Genomic DNA, 23,393 nt, shown 5'->3' with positions numbered 1-23,393 from the left:
CATTTTTATCACTGAAGAAAGCTTTATAGATAACATTGATCTGGACATTTGTTTTACTTTTTTCCCCCCCCCCCCCTTTTTTTTTTGGTTAAAATTATCTTGCTAATTCTAACTTCATTTTTTCTTCCAGGTTCATTGTATCACTTAGACACATAAAATGCTAAAACAAAGACTGGGATTTTTTTTTTTTTTTGGACATTACTTTAGAATTAACTTGAAATAGATATTTTTAAGAACATCAGATTTTCCAATTCAAAATTGTGTAAAACTCATGATTAAACTTCATATTTCATAGGTTTACTACTAGCTATATTTCTTTGTTGTGGGTGGTAATCTTCAAATAGGTCTTTCAGTATGTTTTCTAACTGATGTGGCTGGGTTAAGGAGGAATTACTTTTATATAATTCAATATTCCTGCCTTTTTAAGATGTTCTCTTCCCTCTAGTTTCTGTGACAGTACTCTCTCTAGATGCTCCTTTGTTCAACTATCATTCATCATTCATCATTCACTTATCCCAATAACTAGTAAATGCCTACATGTGCTATGGAAACAAAGTGAATAAAGTGGGACAGTTTCTAAACTTAATAGAGCTTGCAGTCTAAAGAAAAGACTACACAGTTATAAAGAATAAGAAGTAGTGTATGTTTGAGTGTGTATTCAAAGATGTGTGTATGTATTAATACATACAGTTGGCCCTCTGTATCCAGGGCCCCTGCATCTGTGAATTCAACTAACTGGTGATAGAAAATATTAGAAAAATAGGAAAAAAAATCCCACCACATTTATAGTATTCATATAGACTTTCTTCTCATTATTCTGTAAACTACACAGTTTAACAACCATTTACATGGTTCTTACATTGTATAAGATACTATATGTGATCTAGAGATGATTTAAAGTACATGGGAGGATGTGTGTTAGGTTATGTGCAAATACTACAACATTTTATATAAGGAACATGAGCATTCCTGGATTTTGGTACCCATAGAAGGGTCCTGGGACCATTTCTCCAAGGACACTGGAGGAAGACTATATACATAAACCTAGATCCGACCACAAGTTCAGCACGAACAAGGTGTTCATTATACTTTGACTAAATGAAATACCCATCACTTAATGTATCAATGTATTAAAAAAGCTAAAATACAATATGAAAATAGAAAATAGTAGTAAACCATAGCTCAAATCAATAAAAAGGCAGTTCTTGGCAAAATGAAAATGATTGACTCCTCTGAATATTATTCAATCTTTTTTAAGTTCAGATTTGAATTTTACCTAAATTAGGGGACTAAAAATAACTGGAAGACTATTGATTTTGTTCTCAATTTAGACTAGTAAAGCCTGAATAATAATTTCAAGTGGGCTAGCAAAGTACCACTGAGGTTCAGCACTTAGCCAGCATGTGCAAGGATCTGAGTTCAATCTCCAGCATTGGAAAAAATAAAAAATTTACACATGGCAAGTGTGTGTTTTTGTGTGTGTATATATATATACACACACACACAGAGATATACATATATACCTTCAAAAAATAGATAATCAAAAGGCTTAATCATGAATTCAACATCTTATAAATTTGACAAAGCACAATTAAAAATGTATTCTCAGTATACTTTGGTTCCCAAAGTTCTACTTCTATCTACATTATCAGCATTTCTCCTTGCTTAAAGCCTTTATCCCTGTTAGCTCCTTAGCAGTCACTGCACTCCAAACTCAATGCTAGCTGAAAATAAAGGTAACAAAGTTTTCTTCATCAACAGCCCGTAGGCTCACAAAATTGAACCTGTTCTTTTATCTGCCTGTGTTCATTTAGCCCACCAAGCAGTCTTTATTAAAGCTGAGGCATCAGGCAGTCAAAGTTCATTAATACCATTTATATAATCTCTGCAGTTTCAATTAACTCAGCAAGACATTCTACTACATGATAACAATCTCATTAATTCAATAAAATCCCATAACTATTAACAATATGGTCGATGTTAAACGGGGTGTCACCTAGTACAAAATAATAGCTTTAACAGCTTGTGATGAAACTCAAGGTTTTTTCTTAAATTTGATCTGGCTAAATGTTCAGTCCTGCTACAGCAAGGTATTATTTCTCTGTAAAGAATCTATAGGATTTTAAACATGTACAGGGAGTAATTAAGTCTTTTAAAGTGAGACCCAAGAGTGAGCTAATACTACTTTCTCTTAATCAGTAACTGATAGACTTTACCTGTTACCAAGAATTTGATCTCCATATTCCTGTAGTCTTCACACAAATGCAGTGGTCTACATATATCACAAATGGTGGAATGTGATGTGTATTTTTTTTTCCTTATCCATGAAACTTATTTCTATTTTATTAGATTTTCTTAATCCACTTTTATTCTTTCTTTAAAGAAAAACAGGAAACAAATGTGTAACCTGGGATAATTTAATCCTAACTTGATACACTATCAATAAATCTATTACTATGAGATATTTTTGAATTGGAAAGAGGAGCCAGAACAATGAGGAAATAGGTTTAACAACAAAAGCCAACACAATAAGAGCAGAAAAACAGAAAAATTCTGAAGCCTTGAAGACTTTGGACTTTGGGCTAATGTGTGTCAACAATACCCTTATGGATTAAGCCATTTTGAATAGGGCTTCTGTTGTTTTTCAATTCCCATTCTTTTTTTGGGGGGGAGGGGGAGTCCTTTTCTGTTTGTTTTAATTTTTTCACCTTTTGACTTTGTACTCAACTTTAGATAGCCTATCACCTTTCAAAGACATTTCCTTCCCTGAGATTATATAAAAGTTTTCTAAATCTTTTCCTACTATTTTCACATACTTTTAGTTTTTATATTTATATATTCCATCAAAAACTTATTATTCAATAAAGGTATAATCTAAACTTTTTTGTCCTAGATGGAAAGCTAAATACAGCAAATCTGTTTCCTTTTCCCTAACTGAAATCTCATATATAATATATCTAGTTGGCTCCTAGGTTGTTCCACTCATTTGTTGGTTGATTTTTGTAATATCACAGAATTAGATTGATTAAAGTGAAGCAGATTGAACCCTGAGCCGTGTACATGCTGAGCATGTACAATTACCACAGAAATATTCTCCAGCCTCTAGCCAGTTTTATAGAAATTTTGGAGAAAACGTGAAGAAAGGAAATCCTTACATATTGTTGGTAGAAATGTAAATGAGTACAACCATTATGGAAAACTGTGTGGAGGTTCCTCAATTAAAAATGAATCTATCAGGGGCTGGGGTTGTGGCTCAGGGGCAGTGCGCTCACCTCACACATGCGAGGCCTTAGGTTCATTCCTTAACACTACATAAAAATAAATAAAACAGGTATTGTGTCCAACTACAAGTAAAAAATAAACATTAAAAAAAAAAAGCAACGGATCTATCATATGATACACTGCTCCCACTGCTGGGTATATATCCAAAAGAAATGAACTCAGTATATAGAAGCTACATCAGCACTTCCATGTTCACTGCAGCACTAATCACAATAAATGGAAACAACTTAAGTGTCCATTAAGGGATGAATGAAGAAAGAAAATGTCGGGTCCATATACAAAGTGGAATACTATTTGGCTATTAAAATGATGAAATTCTGTCATTGCAACAACATAGAAATAAAGTCACTATGTTAAATGAAATATTTCAGGTACAGAAATATAAGTACCACATAATCTTACTTATGTAGAATCTAAAAAAGTCAGTCTCATAGAAGTTGAGAATGAATGGTGGTAACCAAAGGCTAGGGAGAGTAGTAGGGTAAAAAGGACAGAGAAAAAGGTTGGTCAGTGGGCACTAAGTACCATTTAAATAGGAGAGCTATGCTCTGGTATTCTATTTTATAGTAGGAAGACTAAACATTACCTGGTACCCAACAAATATTCATACTTATTACATGTCAATTAAATAAATACTTTCCAAATGCAAAAGAAGCAAAAAAAGTAGTTTTAATATTTCCCTCTGTTTTTTGTACTTCCGTGTTCTGTGACAACTCCAACATAATTATGAACATGCTAAGAACAACAATAAGGACCATAACTACTGATAGAAATTTTTAAAGAGCACTCCATGTTCTTAACTCCAAAGTAAATACTATTATTGTCCTCCTCTCACAGATAAGAAAAGTGAAGATTAGAAGTAAGGGAACTGCTGATGATGAGCAGCTAGCACATGGGGAAATTTTTATTCAAATAAACAGGACATGAGTCTAAACTCAGGGCTTTTAAGCACTAAACTATGTTATTCTCCATTAAAATAACTATAATGCTTTTAGGAATTATTCAAAGTAACCAGATCTAGTTTTAATGAAACAGATTATCACTGAAAATGATGATACATTCTAAGGAGACACAGTCAGCATGCAATTAATAAAAAGACATTACTAGTTTAAGAATTAATATAAAGACATTACTAAATTAAGAATAAAATTATTCGCTTGGATATTCTGTATATACAATAACAAACATGTTATTTATTATAATGTTAATCTCACTTGGTTTACTATCTTAAACTTCGTAAGTTTGAGTTAAGTATATTGCTTTTACCACAGGAGTTTTCTGTTACATTAAATTGAAGTTTGGCAGTCATCAACTAGATGTAAGTTATAATTTGATTGTTTTGGATTAATGAATTTCATCTGTATTGCCTCTAAATGTATATTTGGAAAAATAAGCAAAAATATTCAAAAATATGTATCTTCACTGGAACATAATAAACTTTAACAGGAAATCTAGATATCTTGATATAATTAAATGATTCAGTTTTCAATAAAAGTAAAAATAATCTTGTTTGCTTTAGTAAAGAGTCAAATAACAGGAACATAAAGAAATCAACTTGAACAAATTTTAAAAAACCATTCTGAAGCTCTATATCTGGTAAGTTTTAAAGACTAATAGTACATTTATTTATTTATTTATTTTTTACATGCCACATCACATATTTATAAGTGTTGTACTTAGGAACAATATTTATACATACAACTGGGAAAAGTTCTATTACTAGACTGGCTTCAAAGATGCTGTTTATAAACAAACTCTCAAAAGTTGAGAGAAAAGATTGAACATCTTATAGAAGACAATTTGGTAGAATGTCTTATAATGAGAAAGAAGCATATGTGCTTCAATGAGCTTACTTTTCTTGCCATGCAGCTGACAAGCAGCTCTTAGATTGCTTTAGCATTATGATACAACTCTGTATACAATAAAGGTTGCATTATTGCTCTATCACTTGTCAAGCTGTATAGAAAATTTTGAGTCAACGGATGCCACCTGTAAGATATTTTCATTACCTGTTTATAAAGCAACTGCTCGTTTTCTCTAGCATAACAGAAAAGAACATCTGTAAGAATCTTTCTCACATTTTCTTGTTGGAAAAACTGCATTTCGGGAAACCTGAAAAAAGAAAACACAGGATTGAAACTGACTGGCACAATTTCAAGAATCACCCTGAAACTCTCATCTCAAAGAGGTGTTAAGGGCTGCTTCAGGTTTACAACTCTGTATTTGCCTTGCAACTTACACCATTGGTGGGATTAAAAAAGGAATAATAAAAGGAAAATGACTATATCCCAGGGGTTAATGACATCCTTTAACATCTAAACATTTCAAAACTCTTCACATATTAAAAGTCACTGCATGTGTGAATATAAATTTTGAAAAATAATTATAGCCTACATAGGTTTGTTTTAGTCCATTTGGTTTTTAAAATTAGAATGTGATTTTGTGACAGTACCTTTTCAAGAAATACACTGTCATTGTTTTTTATGTAAATTTCAGAATTTCAATTACATATGACCCCATTATCAGTTTCATCTGATTAAAATGTAGATTTCAACTGGAACAAAAGTTAGTATACATTAGTTAAATGCTCTCTGGATCAAAAACTATATCAGGTGCTTTGAAGTAATGCAAAATAGAAAAAGGGTAGAGAATCTTCTTAAAAGGAGTTCAAATAGTTGTTTATAATGCAAGAATATACAGCTCCAAGAACCCAAATGCAAACACACAACAATGCAATACACAATTATCTGTTAAAGGCTGAAGGTATGTCATCTTGGAATAAACAGGGAATTCTGAACAGAATTTTTGGGAGAGGAATGGCATGAAAGATCAGTGGGAGCAGTAAGTAAATCAGAAGGAAAGTGATGAAGGTACAGAAGGCAGTGAGGATTTCAAGGGTGCAGGACAGAACTGTAACTAGTAATCAGGAGGAATGAAGTACTACCAGCAGGGAGAAAGAGCATGGGGAAAGAATATGGGACACGTCTTTCTGGAAAGAGCTTTCAATGCTGAATTTAAAACTAAAATTCAGTGACTACATTTTTGAATAGGGAAATAAAAAAAGAAGAGTCTGTGGTTAACTAAGTAGAAATAAGTCAGAAAGAGAAGAGTTTCTAGGAAGGCTAAGTATGTTATAATGAAGGGAAATGAAAACTTTACAAACATAACAAAAGCCCGTATTCAAATATGCTCCATAGGTTCTAGTTATGTAATCTTGAGCAAATGATTGCCTAACTACCTCATCTACTAAGAAGGGAGAACAACATTGATCTTGTAGATTGAGATCAGATCATGTGAAAACACCAAGAACAGCACCTGAGAAGCTGTAACCACTCAGGAACAAAGATCATTAACTAGTCTTTGAGTAATGGAACTTTGTGCACTGAAAGGGAATTGGGTGATATTAGAACTAGAAAATAAGAGACAATGTTAGAGAATGAACAGGAAGACTATGTAGAACACAGAGAAGTGGCAATTACTGGAATAGAAAAATAATCCTCAATGGAGTCTTTTAAAGAGCAATAATACCCATTTTCCTTCATATCATAATGGTTTCCTGCCTTCTTTAAGAATAGAATAATGTCTCTTAGATATGGAGTTTCTCTCTTTCTTCCTCATTAAATGACTGAAAGTTAGCCCTCTGGTTTATGACCAAAGATTTGGATTAACTGGCTTAATAATTTTGTGTGTTCCTTTCCTTGCATAGTATTTACAAACTTTCTATGCACACTGGCCCAACTAAACACCGTTTCACTATTGCAAATCTGAATGGATCATGGAAGAAATTACCAAACTGCTACTCTGTAACAAACATCCACAAACTATATAATAAGAGTTCAACATCTAAAATATAAAAATGTATAAATTATATTGTATACCAAATCGTGGTTTCATTTAAATGCATACAAACCTCTTGCATGATTAAAAACTTAAAATCTAGAAGAATTAAGTTGCAGGTAGATAATTTAAATTGCCCACTTTTAGCAAACACCCAATCAACTGAAAATGCATATTAGGCAGACAGCACATCTATGCCAAAGTACAACATCTACAATGATCTACAATGCAAAAGTGCCAATTTATGAAATTTCAAGATCTCCTTTTGAAGGAAAGCTACAACTTGTTCTCTAAATTCTGATGAAGAATCCATAGCAGGGGCATAAGGCACAAAGATTGACAAAAGTTCTGAAAGAGAAATCAAAGTCTACGCTAGTACAGAAGTTAGAACAAGAACTGAAATTCAGAGAAGGTTTAGCTGAAAGAGCTGGGAGATTATCCAAACTCAGAAACTAATTAGCAATGAAACTGCCACAGAGAAACTGATACCTGTGCCAATGCATCTGAGCAGTCAGCAGACAGCAGTACTTTCTAACTCCTTCCCTTACCAGTTAGAAATGTCAGAGAAATCAATTTACGAAAAATCCCATGACTTCAGAGTGACACAGAAGAACATGGCTCAGAAGGTGGATGAACACATTTAACAATAACATACTTCCTACATAAAAGTACTCAATGGTCGTATTTTCAAGGTGCAAAATAGAAGGCACTGCATTTATAGGCAACAGATATAAGAAGAGAAAGTTAGTAACATTTCTAGGAATAGTAATTGGTTTTTGATGATATACTTCAAGTTTCAGAATAGCCTCCCCTCCCCATTTGACCTCTAGACTTTCCTTTTACCCCATGCCAGTTTGTGCTGATTCAGGATAAGTAATTTTGACATTAGGCTAACCCAGCTATTTCATTTGAAAGGCGAATTTGTTTTTGAAACAACAATAACAAAGAATATTAACCCAGTCTGGATTCAACAATTGCTAAGATTTTGAAAAATCATCAATGACTACAATTTCATACAAAAAAGAAAGAATAGTAACTTCAGAAAAAGTGAGATTAAAGCAAAAAAATGAGAATTGAAACTGTAAAGGCTCATGATTCTTTCAGCCCAAAATATTAGTAGGACAATAAAAGGGAAAAATTCACACTACATAGGAATTGAAGACAAATTTTGTGATTATCAGACAATGAAAGTCCAAGAGAAGTCATTTTTGCATTTGCCTGGAAAATGAAAATGGAAGTGTGAAACAGGTGAGGTTAAAACTCTGAAATTACAGAAAAACAATGAGAAAGTAAGTTTTTCATCAAGAAATTTATACAAAAAATCTAAGATATATATTTGGTGGAAAAAGTGATTATTTCAGCTTTAACTCTGTTGATCAATATTTAAAATTGCGGAGTTTCTCTTAGACATAATAGGGCATTTGACTGAATAAATCTGACATAAAAAAAATATAAAATCAACACACAAAAATCAGTAGTGCTTTTCTATGCTAACAATGAATTTTAAAAAAATCAAGAACAATCTGATTTATATTAGTTAACAAAAATACTTAGGAATAATAAGGAGATAAAAGATTTATAAACTGAAAACTATAAAACCATTATGAAAGAAAATGAAGAAGGTAAAAATAAAAAATATCCTGTGTTCCTGGATCAGAGGACTTAACATTGTTAAAATGCCCATACCACCCAAAGCACTGCACAGACTCAATGAAATCCGTATCAAATTCCCAATGATATTTAGAAAGTAAAATCCTAAAATTCATATGGAAACATGAAATAACCCACATAGCAAAGATCATCAAGGATTACAACCCAAAGAGCCAAAAAAATAAAGCTGGATATATCATACTGACTTCAAACTGTATACAAAGCAATGATAATTAAAGCAGCATGGCACTGGCATAAAAACACACACATCAACCAATGGAACAGAGTAGAAAGCACAGAAATGAGCCAATTCATCTACAGTCAACTGATTTTTGACTAAAGTTCCAAGAATATACAATGTGAAAACGACAATCTCCTCAATAATGTTGTTGCAAAAACTGGATATCCATATGCAGAAGAATGAACTGGGACCCTTACCTTATTTACACCAACCATATAGGAAAAAAAAAAATCAACTCAAAATGAATTAGACTTAAATATAAAACCAGAAACTGTGAAACTACTAGAAGGAAAATACAGGGGAAAAACTACATTGGTCTGGACACTGACTTTCTTACTTTGAACTAAGGAGCACAAGCAACAAAAGCAAAAATAGTCATAGGGGATTACATTAAAATAAAAACCTTCTGAGGTTGGGAGTATAACTTAGTAGTAGAGTACACACTTAGCATGCACAAGGCCCTGGGTCTAATCCCAGTAGTTGCTTACTAAATGAACAAATAAATAAAAAATTAAAAAATAAAAAATTTAATTTCTTAAAACCTCTGTTCAACAAATGAAGTAAGAGAATTTTCTCCCACTATGGAGTGGGAGAAAATATGTGAAAGCCATACATCTGAAAATGGATTAATATCCAAAATGTTTAAGGAATTCTAACATCTCTATGAAAGAAAATAATCCAGTTAAGAATAAGACATTTATCAAAAGATGATATAATGGTTAACAGATAAATGGAAAATGTTCCATATCGCTCAACATTAAGGAGATAGGAATTACAATTAGGACCACAAATGTATTAAAATATAATTATTTAATCTATTAAAAAATCTGCAGTATGGAAAAAGTAATGAGATATCATAAAAGTACTGTGTATAATCTTGGCTTTGTATCTTAAACCAAAAGTGTTAGACAGTAGTGTTTTCAATATAGGTTTTAAAAATCTTCCGATGTAAACAGAGAAAAGAGCAGAATTAATCCGAATCTACCTACTACCTAATCAGTTTATACTGATTATATATATGAAACTGATTTTATATATATGTATGAAAACAATATATGTGTGTATATATCACCTCCCTAGTACTCCATTATTTTGAAGATAATCCAGACAACATCACCATATCTATGTTTATTTCTAAAAGATACAGTTTTTAAACCACAGTATTATAACACTAATACTAACAAAAATAATAGATTAACTCAAACATCCAATGTTCAAATTTCTGTGATTTCCCAAGACATTTTAACACTTTATTCAAGATCTGAGAAATATCTATCAATGCACTGCAATTTATTAATGTCATTTAAAATTCCTTTACTTGATAGATTTGTCCTTTTCTTTTTCTTGCAATGTATTTATTAAAGAAACCAGGTACTTTAACCTGTAGAAACTTCCCATGTTCTGACTTTTATTTATCATATCTCCATTGTGGTATTTAATGTGTCACCCTTCCCCTGTATTTCCTATAAGTTGATGATTAAGTCTAGACAGTCAGATTCAGGTTCAACTTTTCAAAGAGATTCTTCATAGAGAGGTAAGATGGTTAAAAATAGGTTCGACAATTCTTTGACTCTCCTTCCCTGTGAAGGTAGAGGAATCTAACCTCCCTTCTTAGTGACCAGTTTCTCACAAACTAAATACAGCTAAAGTGATGCTGTGACATAGGTTTTATCTGGCTGTCTCTCAGAACCAAGCCACCATGTTGTGAGGAAGCCAAGCCTTGTCACATATAGCTTGTGGGAAGGATAAGTGGAGTGCTTCAGCCACAGCTTCAGAGGTCTAAATTCAGAGTCAGCTTCAACAGCCAGTCATGGTCATGAGCAGCCTCCAGATGACTGGAGCTTATGAGTTTAAGGCTGCTCCAGATGGGGGAGAGCAATGAGCATTCCTGCTGAACTTGGCCCAAGTTATATATTGAGCAACACAAAGTCTGCTATTTTTTAAAGTTTTAGTTGGTAAATAATGTAGCGATAGATAACCAGAGCAGTTAGTGCTATATGCTTCCATCAGGAGGTATCTGACAGTAGCTTTCTATGTGATGCAAGCAACCACTGGATAATCATTGCCTAGACTTATTAATTCATTAGAGGTCATAAAATGGTAAGACTATAACTATTTTTCTTCCTTTAATATCTAAAATACTTTTAAAAAGAAACATTCTTAAGTTTTAGCTATTCTGAAATACAATTCACCATAGTTTAAAAATTCTTGTTCATTTTCATTACATTTGGTTCACAGATGCTTGTGGACATCTGATTACACTAAGATCTATTAATGATAGGAATGGACGCTAGTTCTCTCACAAAAGTAGTTTATGACAAATAGATTAATCTACTTGTCTTTTGGATATCTTCTCATGTGACTGCAGTATGGTAGAAAGAATGAGGAAGAGTGGGACAGAGAGCAACACCAACTTTAGAGACCCCAACTCAGGAACTCAGATGCCTGTTGGAAGTTAATTGAAAAAACATTCAGCTAATGGTCTTATGATACAGAAAATAAAGGGAAGCCAGGGAAATATTTGGGCTATCTGTAATGGCGAGTTTCACAGAAAACAAAGAGCAAGAAAGAATATTTCTAAGCAAGAAAAGGGTTAAGAAAAGAGTGAAATGATAAAGGGCTTTGTCACTGCATTATGGTACATAATTAGGTAATTAGAAGTATTAAAACAGACAAAGCATTGGGCCCAGATGAATTACTGAAGATGCTAGTATTCAATAAGATGCCACAAGGGAAAAAAATGAAGCCCTTGGTGAGGGTTTATAATCATGCAGTGGGACAAAGAAGCACAGAGAGACTTAAAGTAACAATAACTGGTGCCATGTCTGCATTTCAAAACCAGAAAAATCAAAACAAGCACTCATCCAAAATTTAAAATGAGCTGATGAAAACTCCCTAGTATACTATCAAACACCAAAGTAACTATAATACCTTACTATAGTTTGTTTTATTAAAAAAACTGAAAAATTAAGCCAAACCATAAGAACAATAATTTGATATAGAATGAAAGCAGACATATCAAATTATTTTTCTTCCTGTGTGGAAAATTTCATCAGTTTCTTTATTCAACCAGGCATGGTTTGTGTGTTTTCCAGGTTTAGACGTAAGATTTATTTTCCCAGCTTCCTTTTCAGTTAGTTGTGGCCATATGACTGAGTGCTAATCAAATGGAATAAAAGTGGAAAGTATGTGTGAAAACAAATCCCTTCTGCCTTACTCCCAGCAGGTTCCTGTACACTTCTCCCCTTTCAGCTGGTCAGAATGGAGAAGATCACTAGGAAGACCAGAGAGCTATAGGTAGAATGTGGTTTTAAAATACACTTGCAAATTTTTTGATACACCTCCCTTCTGTGCTAACATATAGGAGGAAAAGCACATGATTTCTACTTGATTCCCTTTCTCTCTTGAATCCCTTGTTCTGGAGAAAGCCTCCTCTGGAGAAGGACACTTTGACAGTCCCATGGAGAGATAGATACACACGAACAGGAATCAGTCTGAATCCTCTAGTCTTAATCAAGACATCAATGGTCTGCAGCAGTAGGAGAAACCTGACTGAACTCTCATGAGAGACTCCTAAGCCAGAACTTCCTAGCTAAGCTACTTGCAAACTACTGATCTGCAGCAACTATGAAATAAATGATTATTGTTCTAAGCCACTGTTCTGGTTGATTTTCATGTAGTAAAAGATAATTAATAGAGGTCTTGAAATCTGAAATCCAGGTAATATTCAAAACAACTAAAATACACAGTAGAGATGTATATGGGACTTGGATAGAAGCCAGAAGCACCTTCAAGAGATTGTCACTGAAGGACAAAAGGGTACAAAACAGACAATTAGGTAAGGTCCTGGAGTGGGCCGCCAATGAGGGTTTCAATGAAAATTAGGAAACCAGGAGAAATGGAAGAAAAAGGTCCCTTATTATGTAGTAGAGAAAAGTCTGACACTATGGTAGTCTCTGGTTTTATGAAAAACAGGAAATGTACCTAGTAAGTTGGGTGATCTAGCTAAGGAGATATTCACGTAGAGTGTTGAAGGTACCACCAGGTTTATTCTTGTTACTTAGAGTAAAATGAAAGAAAAGCAAAAGGAAGAACTAATAAGCATAAATTAGCTGAAACTTGCTATATCTGAAAATAAAAGTTTTTCTCATTCTCAGTCTTTCCAGTCATCAAATGGTTGCTAATATTAAAACAATGCTTTTGGGCAATCTCAAATCTAGGATACAGACAGAAAGACAACATGAAAGATGAAACCTTTAATCTTGTTACACTATAAAACCCTTTATTAGTATCTCCAGAAGCTCTGAGATAATGCCTCAGGGCCCTTCAGTCAGACAAAGGCTTTGAGAAAGATTTATAAAGTGTGCCTCAGAGAACCTCTAACAGGAAGAGGTCAGGCCTACACTGCACATAAGAGCCTCTCATATCAAAGAATTCACTGGTCCCAAATGTTAATACTCCCCAAACTGAAAAAACACTGCAGTAGAATATATGAACCCAGAGGGCAGAAACCTATATACTCAGTCTCTACCTCTTAATAAGATATGAGATACACATCCATTTATGTTTCTGTCCCATTTGGACACTGAAGGCGTTAATAAATGTTTCTTGAAGTGAGGAAGTTTCAAATGCAAACAAAATCTGCATAAATTAGTGTGGTGGAAAGACCATTTCCATTTGAACCATCAACGAGCTACATTTGCTTATTTTAGTCATATTCTTCTTGCATTCAACTTTTCACCTTCAAAAATAAAATTTAACTAGATGACTACCAATGATACAAATGCTATTATGGGAAAATATAAAGATACATAAGAATTTACAACTCAAATTCTAAGAGAACAAATAGAAGTTTTACAGACAATTTTAATAAAACATGCACAATATGTGAAAAAGAGAAGAGACAGTCGACTAGAATCTTTGAGTTCTACATAGGACAAGGTAATTTCTCAAGTAGCAGATTTTAAATGAATAAATATAATCTACAAACCTACAAATGAAAGGGAAAATGAAGTATGTTCTGGAGGAGTGGAGGTGGAAAGATGAAGCAGAAGGAAAGCCTGAGCAAAAACAATTTGTTTTTTTAAGGAAGAAAAGAACACATAGTTCTCACAGGTCTTAAAGTGGAGGTGAATACTGATTTTTACAAGTCAAGGAAACAAAGTAGGAATCTGTGGTGATGACAAAAGTAGGATCCAGCCCAATCTCTGAGAGAGTCTAACAAAGAAGATGGGACTTTAAAATCACCATACAGTTGAGAAAATTTAAGTACAAGTACTAGGAAGATAGGATGGATATTTGGGAAAGGGAAGATAAGACTGGAGTTCAGGAGGCAGGAGCAACTGCAGTAGAGGTTTACATCTAAAGTTCTTTTGGTTCAATAATACCCTAACTCATAATAAAACCTTCAACTCTATTGCCTTCTCTCCTCAAAAAATAATGTTTCCACTCATACTGTAAATATGAAAAATTAGGAAAAACATTTGGTGTATATGTGAGTGTGTGTATGTTTGTCTCTCTGTGTGTGTTTATGTCTGATTATGTACCCATACACACCTCTACCACAAGTGCAAAACTTGTTGTAACTGGAAATACAGATATTATTTTGCAGTTATCAGCCATTAAAACAGAAAATTTTAAAAGAAATCCAAAGCATTTCCACTGAACTACCAAAGTAGTTTCAATTACAAATCTGTTTGAAATTCTGCAAACTGTGTTACACTAACAAACAGGCTATGGCTATTAAAAATATTTCACTCACCAGACTTTACTTTTTAACCTACTTACAATCATATGAACTTAACCATAAGTACTGCTTTAAATAACCTGGCTTGGGCTGGGGATAAAGATCAATTGGTAGAGTGCTTGCCTTGCATGCACAAGTTCCTGGGTTCAATCCCCAGCACCACAAAATAACAACCACAACCACCTGGCTTATTTAAAATGAAGAGGATCTCAAAAGCAAAAATTTTGCAGGTCACCAGCTATGGTTACATGTGCTATGCTCCATGTACTACTGCTCCTACATGCCAAAGACTAAGAGCCTCAGGATACTAATCTAAACACTGTAACTAAATGTTCTTTAGCAAATAAACCGATATTTTCATTTAAATACTAAATATACATATGTGTGTATATGGTTTTTAAAAACTCATAAATTAGAATAAATGTATGCTAAGAATTTGCATGCATATATGAAAAAAATAGGAAATAAATACTTTAACACAAGAGCAGTATGGGAAAACACATATTTCTAGATGTGTGTGTGTGTGTCTGTGTGTACACACATACAACAGTCATAATTCTTTTGCTTTTATCTTAAATATGAAATGAGGAAGGACTGTAGGCCATTGGACAGAACTGCTTCTCGTATTTCTGAAAATCTGTTTTCCCCCTCTTTAATATTTAAGAAACACACACATAGGTTGCCGACAACTCTTAGAGAGCGGCTTGTGTTGTAGTTTTCACTTTCTCGGCTGTGAACAAGTGCATATGTGAGGGCTGGTCGTGCATGCACAAGCATGTACATTGCCTGCATTAAATAAAATCACAACACAACACCAAGTACATCCACTCATTCATGTGTGCCTGCAGTCCACCTCAAGGAGACTGAAAATATAAATACAAGCTGCTATTTTGGTGTGATCACACGAATATGGCAGCTTGTATTTTTTTTTCTCCTTAACATTTTAACACTGGGCAGATTGTCTGCATTAACACACACCAAAATCAATTCTGCTCTAAAATTGCTTGTAAAAATCCTCTTCCCTGAGGAATTAGCTTTTTATTTAAATAAAATATGGGTTTGGAAGAAACTGTGTAAATAATACCAACATTTAGGACATCTTAACTCTGTAAAGTGAGAGAGTCAATGGACCAATGTACTAGCAGTATTTTTGCCAAAATGGGAATTGAAGGGGAGGGAGAGATGGTCTTTATATTAATATTTTAAAAAAATTGACTGTAAAAACACTTCTGTATACTGGTTTGTTTGTTTATTTGTTTTCCAGAAATGGCCTAGTTATTAGCCGCAGACTACAATGTAAGGTAAGAACTACATTTTAGGTGCTGGAGTTGTAGCTCGATGGTAGACTCCTTACCTGGCACATGTAAGGCACTGGATTCAATCCTCAGCACCACATAAAAATAAATAAAAGTATTGTGTCCATCTACAGGTTAAAAAAAAATTTAAAAACCTACATTTTACCAAAATCTTAGATAAGACACATATACTATAAGAATAGATTTTTCTCAAGGGGAAAGAAAGGAAATAAAAATAAACATTTAATATATGCCACATCTAAATGTTCAGCATCAATAAAAAATAAAATTTAGATACTCACATCATATATTATACAAAAATATAAAAATGAGTATGTTGCTGTTCAGCAGAACATTCTGTAATGACAGAAATATTCTATATATGTATTGTCAAGTACAGCAGCTTTTAGCACTTGAATGTCACTACCGTGTATGGATACTGAATATTTTATTTTATTTAATCTTAAGCTTAAATAGACAACATACCTAGGGCCTAACAAACCGGATAGCACAAATCTGTTGCTTTAAAAATAATTTTAGCAATTACTAATAAATACACAAAATAGCAAATGATAAGTGAGCACAAAGTTTGCTTAAATCATGTTTGAAGCTTAACCAACATATAAACTATGAACAAAAAGAAGCATTAAAATGAGTTTCCATTTTTGTAAGAGAAAAAAAACAATCTACAACATGAAGAGTCAAGGAAAAAATGATCTACTGGAAATATTTACAATATCTAGAAATACAAAAGACTAAAAATTGAAGAAAATGACTAGCACATCCATTTGACAATTAGATAAATTTTTAAGTATAGTCAAAGTTAAGTTACAAGGATAAAGACAAGTTAAAGAATGCTAATCTTTTACTCAAGAGAGAGAAAGGACACATTTAAAGATGAGACTATTTGGCAAGAGTTATAAATATGTTAATTGGCAAATGATGGTATAGATGCTGTATTATATTTTTAGAATAGACCTTGATAGACCAAATAACACTTCTTTAGCATCTACTATGAAAATGATATTTTACCCTAAGCTCATTATTTCCCTTCATTTTAAATAATACTAAAACTCAGTATTAATGCTACAGCTTTTAAAATATGGCAAGATTTGTCCAGAATGGACAATGTAGTTTCTAATTTAGAAGTGCTATAAACTTGAAGTTCCTAGAGTTACCTTTTGATTATCAGTTGTTGTTTTTTTCAGTAACAAAAATGGGAATAGTAACAACTTCATTAGTTAAGAAGCAATTAACTGAAATAAATGAAAAGTCCTTTGAGGTAAAACAGGGTTAGTGACATAAAAGAATATTAAAATTAGTTGAAGAGGAAGGTAATATTTAATACAGTGACATATCCAGATCAAATAAATTCAATAATGATGGAAAAAACACAGCTCAGAAGATCAAATTTTCTTGTTTAAACTAGAAGGTTGACCACAGAAGTATTTTTAAAGGGTTCTTATATCTCTAAAGACTGAAAAGATGTTAGTGTAACTAGAATTGAACAGCACCAATTGTCATTGATAAGTTTCACAACTACAGATCATTTATTAAGCATCAACTTGACTACATACATTAAGACAAAAATAAGAGTAGGGCCAAAACCTTCAGGGATTTGTCATTAGGTAGAAAAATAAGACCTGGGCTAACTCCAGAGCTCTTCTACATAGTACTACTATGTAGTACTACACCAGCTATCCTGCACTATCCCTGTGCCCCCTCTTCCTCTATTATACTTTAAACTTCTTATGGGTATATAAATATTTATCTTGGCATTTCCAGTCCCTGGTGTCCTGAGCAATTAAGATAAATATACTGAATGCACTGGCAAGTGGACCTAAGTAAATGTTAGACCCAACAATTAAATAATGTCATTAAAAAGTTTAAAGAAAATTATATAGAACATAGAATAGGCACAAATTCTATCAAACTGAAAAGACTAGAAACTCAGAGACATGGTGGTAATCAACTCAGGCCTTAAAGGGCAAGCTCTCAGAAATCCAACAGGGAGCAGTAGAGGGAAACAGCACTCAAGCAGAGGAGAGCATGGAAAATCAAAGCACAAAACTTGTTCACAAAGTAATGCCAGAAGAAGTAGTCTAAAAGGTCACTGGGTGTGTGTCAGGGAAACTGTGTAAATCCATTTTCTCTGTAGTCCACAGGGAGTCATAGACACCTTTGGATTAGGAAGTAGCACAATTATTCATTTGCTTTGAGAAGAGTCTAAAGCACATGGACTAGACTGGAAGTGGAAAGATGTTAGTGAATAAGTAATGCTGTATCCTTTTCTGAGCTGTGTACTTTTTTCTTGTTGCTTTACAGACTGGATGGGGGCAGAGGGAATGGACTTTAGACCAAGAATGCCTTGTAAAGGTGCAAAGTAGTAAAATTATTCAAGTTATTTAGGTTTTGTGATTAAGCAATTCATTAGGCTTTAAATGACACTAACTAATTACCTTATAGGCACCATATTAAGAGAGGGTACTGAAATCTCCTCTAAATGTAGAAAGAACCATGGTAAAGCCTTCAAGTGGAGGGGAGATGGAATTTCGCTCATTTATACTATGAACTATAGGTTCTCCTAATTGCCTTTCTTGAATTTTGAGCTTACAATGTTAATTAAGATACAGTAGTAGAGATAATTTTTTTTAAAAAATTAGTACTATATGTATGTGTGTGTGTGTACTTTAACAAGAAAAATACCCAGAAAATGAAGCAAATAGTTAAAAGAATATGGCGTTCAAGACCTAATACTCTTTTACACAGCAAAGCAGAAATGTTTAAAGTAGCCAACCAAAATGATGAAAAAGCTCCTATTTGGTTTGACTATCCGGTTTTTATTTTCTCCCTCTCTTGTTTTAACTAATCTGGTCCCTGTGGCCTCTGAGTGGGTGGCTGCATAACAGCCACACTCCCACCATTTCCATTCCATAACTGTGGAGAGATGAATTATAATCCTTCTCAGTAGACAGATGGATTTGAAGCTATCAATTTTTTTAATATAACTGCTTGGCACTTTTTAAGGGATACCTCTACTGATTGGTTAGCAATATTTACTGCACATTTTGAGGCCTGTTTTATTGCCACTGATCATACAAATTCTTGATTCATTAAGAAATTCCTTTGTTTTGTTCAAATATTAATATAATGCCTCGTGTGTCAATACAAGGGTGCTCTAATTCCTAGAGAAATCAAGCACTGCTACCTAACACCTTTGACAGTAATTTCACTATACAAATGGGTGATTCCCAAGTTAACTTCACAACACAAACTCATCAAAATGACCCCATATTTCTCATCCTGCACCCCACAGTTAGATATGGTTTTGATGAATTCTGAATCCATGATTCCTCCATTTTAAAATGAAATTATTTTAATTTTAAAATAGAAACTTTTGTCCTTTCAATATGTAGTATAACTTAAAGGCAGTCCATGTCATCTGGTTATTCAGTGTTTGGGATCAGGAAAAAGATGAATCTTAGAAAGCCAGAGAGAATTTGACATTATAATAGATTTAGTGGGAGTTTAACTAGCAGTGGAGTACACAGGCAAAACTGCAGAAGGACTTAGAGGAAGCCATTAGAGATACTTATAGCTCTTCACATACCTGGCTGATCCCAAATACCAATGATTTTATTTGGGAACACATATATAAATTACTGCTGTTACTACATGTACCAGTTGAGCATCCTTAATTCAAAAATCCAAAATGCAAATTGTTTCAAGATCCAAATTTTCTGGATAACAATATGATGCTCAAGAAATTTCAGATTTTGGAGAATGCTGGATTTTCAATTTTCAGATGAGTGGTGGTCAATTAGTACATGCTATGCAAATATTTACTTCAAACCTGAAAAAAATCAGAAATCTGAAACTCTGTTGGTCTCAAGCATTTCAGATAAGGGATACTCAACCTGTACTCATGAATCTACAGAAGTCTATGATTAAAAGACTATCCCCATTTTACAGAAAATGAAACTGAGGGGAAATATGTTGAAAATAATCTGCCTACAATTGTATAGCAAAGATAGCTAGAACTCACCCTAGGGTCCAAATCACAAATTCCATGTACTTCCCACCACATGACTAAGAAAGACAAGGTCTAATATATAATAGTTGTGAACATTTATTATGTAGTAAACAAGAAATTGCTCTTTCACATTGTAAATACTAAGTAGATTAAGAGGCTTGCAAACCTCAATAGCTTCAAGAGAAAGAGAATTAAAATAGATAAGAATAGTGGTCATTTAAAAAGCAACTTGGTAAGAAAGGGATTTGAATGTGTAACACAAAAGGCAAATAATACCAATATAAATTACTACATAATATAACCATATTAAAATAATTTAACCAGTTGTATCAATTACCAACAATTCATTTGAAGTCATGTAAATCTGAAAAAAAATTATAATTTTAAGATCAATGTTAGAAACATATTTTTTAAAAAGTAACATAGGGAATAATCCCTATTAAAATTTGATCAAAGGCTTTGCTTTTCATTCAAGTAAAATACTGCATTCAATTTTGGCTCCTCTATGGATTTACATTTTGCTAAAACTGGTAATACCAATTTGAATTATTGAAAGTAATATAGTTTTACGTACGTTCTTCTGACATCTTGTTCAATCATTGATCGTAGTTCTTTGTCTTGGAAAAATTTATTCCAAAGACTCTGAAATAAGGAGAACAACCTAATTAAAATAATCCCATACTTTTGCTTGACTTCTATGACTTCAATTTAATAATTTAAGTGATTAAATTTTTTCTTATCCAAATTCTTATTTCAGGTTTCTCAGATAGAAAACCTGGGATTGGGGTAATTTTTATTAAAATCTAGTTCAATCTCAAAAACACACCCTTATCCTAACATCAATTTTTCCAGTCTGATATTATTTTACATGTTTTAAAAATTCTTTATTTCTATAAATTGAATGATAATTTTCACTGCTGTACACTATCCTACTACTCTCCCTATAAATAATAATAAAGTACTTGGATTAGAGCAATATCCATAGGCCAACTGGTCCCAACTTGTACCTGACCTGAATTTCCAGTGCACTGAGAGAGATATGCAATGTTTTCTACAAAGCCTGGTTTTATAATCTAATAGGCGTTTATCAAGGTTTAAAATGTGAACTTAGAGAAAATTTTAAAAATATATTATGGTGTAATACCAAAGACTAACTACATATATCAGGAAAAACAAATGCTAACATTATGTAGTGAATGGGAATTTTTTTTTCTATTCTTACCTAACTAGACAGAAATGAGAGCAGCAATACTTGAAGAAGTTATAAAATGTCTTTAAAATAATGATCATTCTTGGTCTTCACTGGAATACTAGAGGTCAGCCTGATTCCTTTTCCTGGTCTTTTGAAAACTTCTTCAGAGATTTACTACAAAGAGATACTTCCTCCTTCCTGGAAGTTAGTCCTGCTAAGTGGACACTTCTCTGTATAGGAAGGCAGACTTTCCTAGCCTCTCCACTCCCATCTTGATAGAACAGTCCAGTTCTTAAGCATATGCTCTTCTATTTTATCCTTCTTATAGACTGCTGGGACTTCTCTATAGTGCCATTCCACTGAAGTAAATCACGAACTTCCTCTAATATTTTATGTATATACCATAGAATTATTTCCACCAGATTTTAGGTAGTACAGTATGTGGAGTAAAGAAAATGCTTGTCATGAAATACACTGTTATCATGGTGACTTTTAAACTCTAATGGGTAAAAATAGTTGAGATATAAATAAAGGAGAACTTTACCCCTTCATCCTGTGAAAGGGGATTGTTGATCATCAAATCTTGTTGGCCAACAACCTTCCTTGGGTTTGTGATATGCTGGTAAAGAATGAAAACACACAGAAAGATCAGAGGCTACTGGACTTTATAAATAAAAGACAATTACATTAGTTACATTTACTATTTACTTACTACTTCTTTAATGTTGCTGTACCATGCTCTTAACTCTTTAACTCTACTTATCCATTGACTTTTATCTTGAGGAATAACACAAAGAAACAGCTGTCAAGGGAAAAAAAAATTGTAAGAATCATAAATACAATGTGAAACCAGGCCAAAAGAATACCTGCAAATCAAAATCGGTATCCCATTCATGCTATTTTATATTCATATCATTACTTTAATTTCCAGTAATTTATATTTGTGGATATTTAAGAAACATATAGTTAGTTAGAAATTTAAAAATTGAGTAATCAAAAGCAAAAGTAAGATCTCAGAAGCTGCACCATAAAATAGAATCAAGCCTCCCTCCAGATTCATATTAAAAATGAAAAAAAATTCCTCAACAATTCCCATTCTATATTCTAATCTTATATGAAATAGCAGGGAGATATTACAAGGTACAAGTTCTGATTAGTAATTTTTAGATTTAAGGTTTTATTTTAAAGCAAAGCAGATAAAGTACAGAGAAGAACAGTAAGAATAGTCTGAGAAAGGAGAATATTGTCTAAGAAGCAAACTCATTCAAAGCAAAAATGTAATTTACAATTGGCAATCGGCTTATGAAAATAAGCATTCTTAAAAAGACAAATTTGATTTAATTTAGTTTAATGCAACATTAAAATAAATCTAGACTTAGGTTTATTTTTAGCAGATGAAGGATACTACAAGTTAAACAACAGGGAATGGGGGTGGGGCACAAATATTTGTATACAAATATTCTAGCAGCAGGTCTCCTGCCTTTACTGCCTTCATCTAACAGAAGAAAAATGTATTTTAATTATTAAATCTAAATTATTAAATCTAAAGCTGTCTAATATATCATGTGTTTCTTACTGTCTTTGCTTGCACAGACTCATTATGCTCAATATAGGCAGATAACCCTAAAAACTTTTGATAAAAATCACATTTAGGTCACATCTAAACCTAAATTAATTCATTTTGGAGAACAAAAAGAAATACTTTTTCAAAGCAATTAAAAAGATAAGTAGTAATCATAACTAACAGTTTTGGTAACCAATGACCTTTCCACTGAAGGAGAATGACCCAATTACCTTCCAATTCTCCTTGCTGCCCTTCAGTTTGTGTTTTTAGCAAAAGAAACAGGAAAAATCTTTTCCATCTGTTTATGAAGGAAGAAAGGAGGGTAACCAAATGAGGGTGCTTGATACAACACAAACAGGAAGATTATCCACCTCCCCCACTTCTGCCCAGCTTCAAAAATTTCTACAAAAGCCTCTAAGCAATACAAAGGTGTTGCTCTGAAATTTGTACCATACAGACAGATGAAAAGATAGTCGTTTTGAATGATTCCCTTAAAATTATTCAGGACTAACATGGTTCAAGCTTACTAGTAAATGTCCTATGAAAAATAAAC

The 23,393-nt window shown here is 33.0% G+C and overlaps 1 protein-coding gene across 1 annotated transcript in view; it reads right to left on the bottom strand.

Annotated features, from left to right (window-relative positions):
• Tbc1d5 (TBC1 domain family member 5) overlaps window positions 1-23,393 on the bottom strand; it is a 454,552-nt gene that overhangs the window by 214,284 nt on the left and 216,875 nt on the right. The window contains exons 6-9 of the mRNA XM_048801010.1: window positions 21,989-22,078; window positions 21,821-21,895; window positions 20,659-20,726; window positions 5,292-5,394 (exon numbers count right to left, since the gene is read on the bottom strand). Of these exons, the coding sequence (XP_048656967.1) occupies window positions 5,292-5,394; window positions 20,659-20,726; window positions 21,821-21,895; window positions 21,989-22,078 (336 nt within the window). The remainder of the gene's footprint in view (window positions 1-5,291; window positions 5,395-20,658; window positions 20,727-21,820; window positions 21,896-21,988; window positions 22,079-23,393) is intronic.

The sequence above is a fragment of the Marmota marmota genome, unplaced genomic scaffold (genome assembly GCF_001458135.2).
Source record: "Marmota marmota marmota unplaced genomic scaffold, marMar, whole genome shotgun sequence".
NCBI classification, from domain to species: domain Eukaryota; kingdom Metazoa; phylum Chordata; class Mammalia; order Rodentia; family Sciuridae; genus Marmota; species Marmota marmota.
The sequence above is the reverse complement of the archived record's forward strand: the minus strand, read 5'-3'. Positions and strand labels throughout refer to the sequence as shown.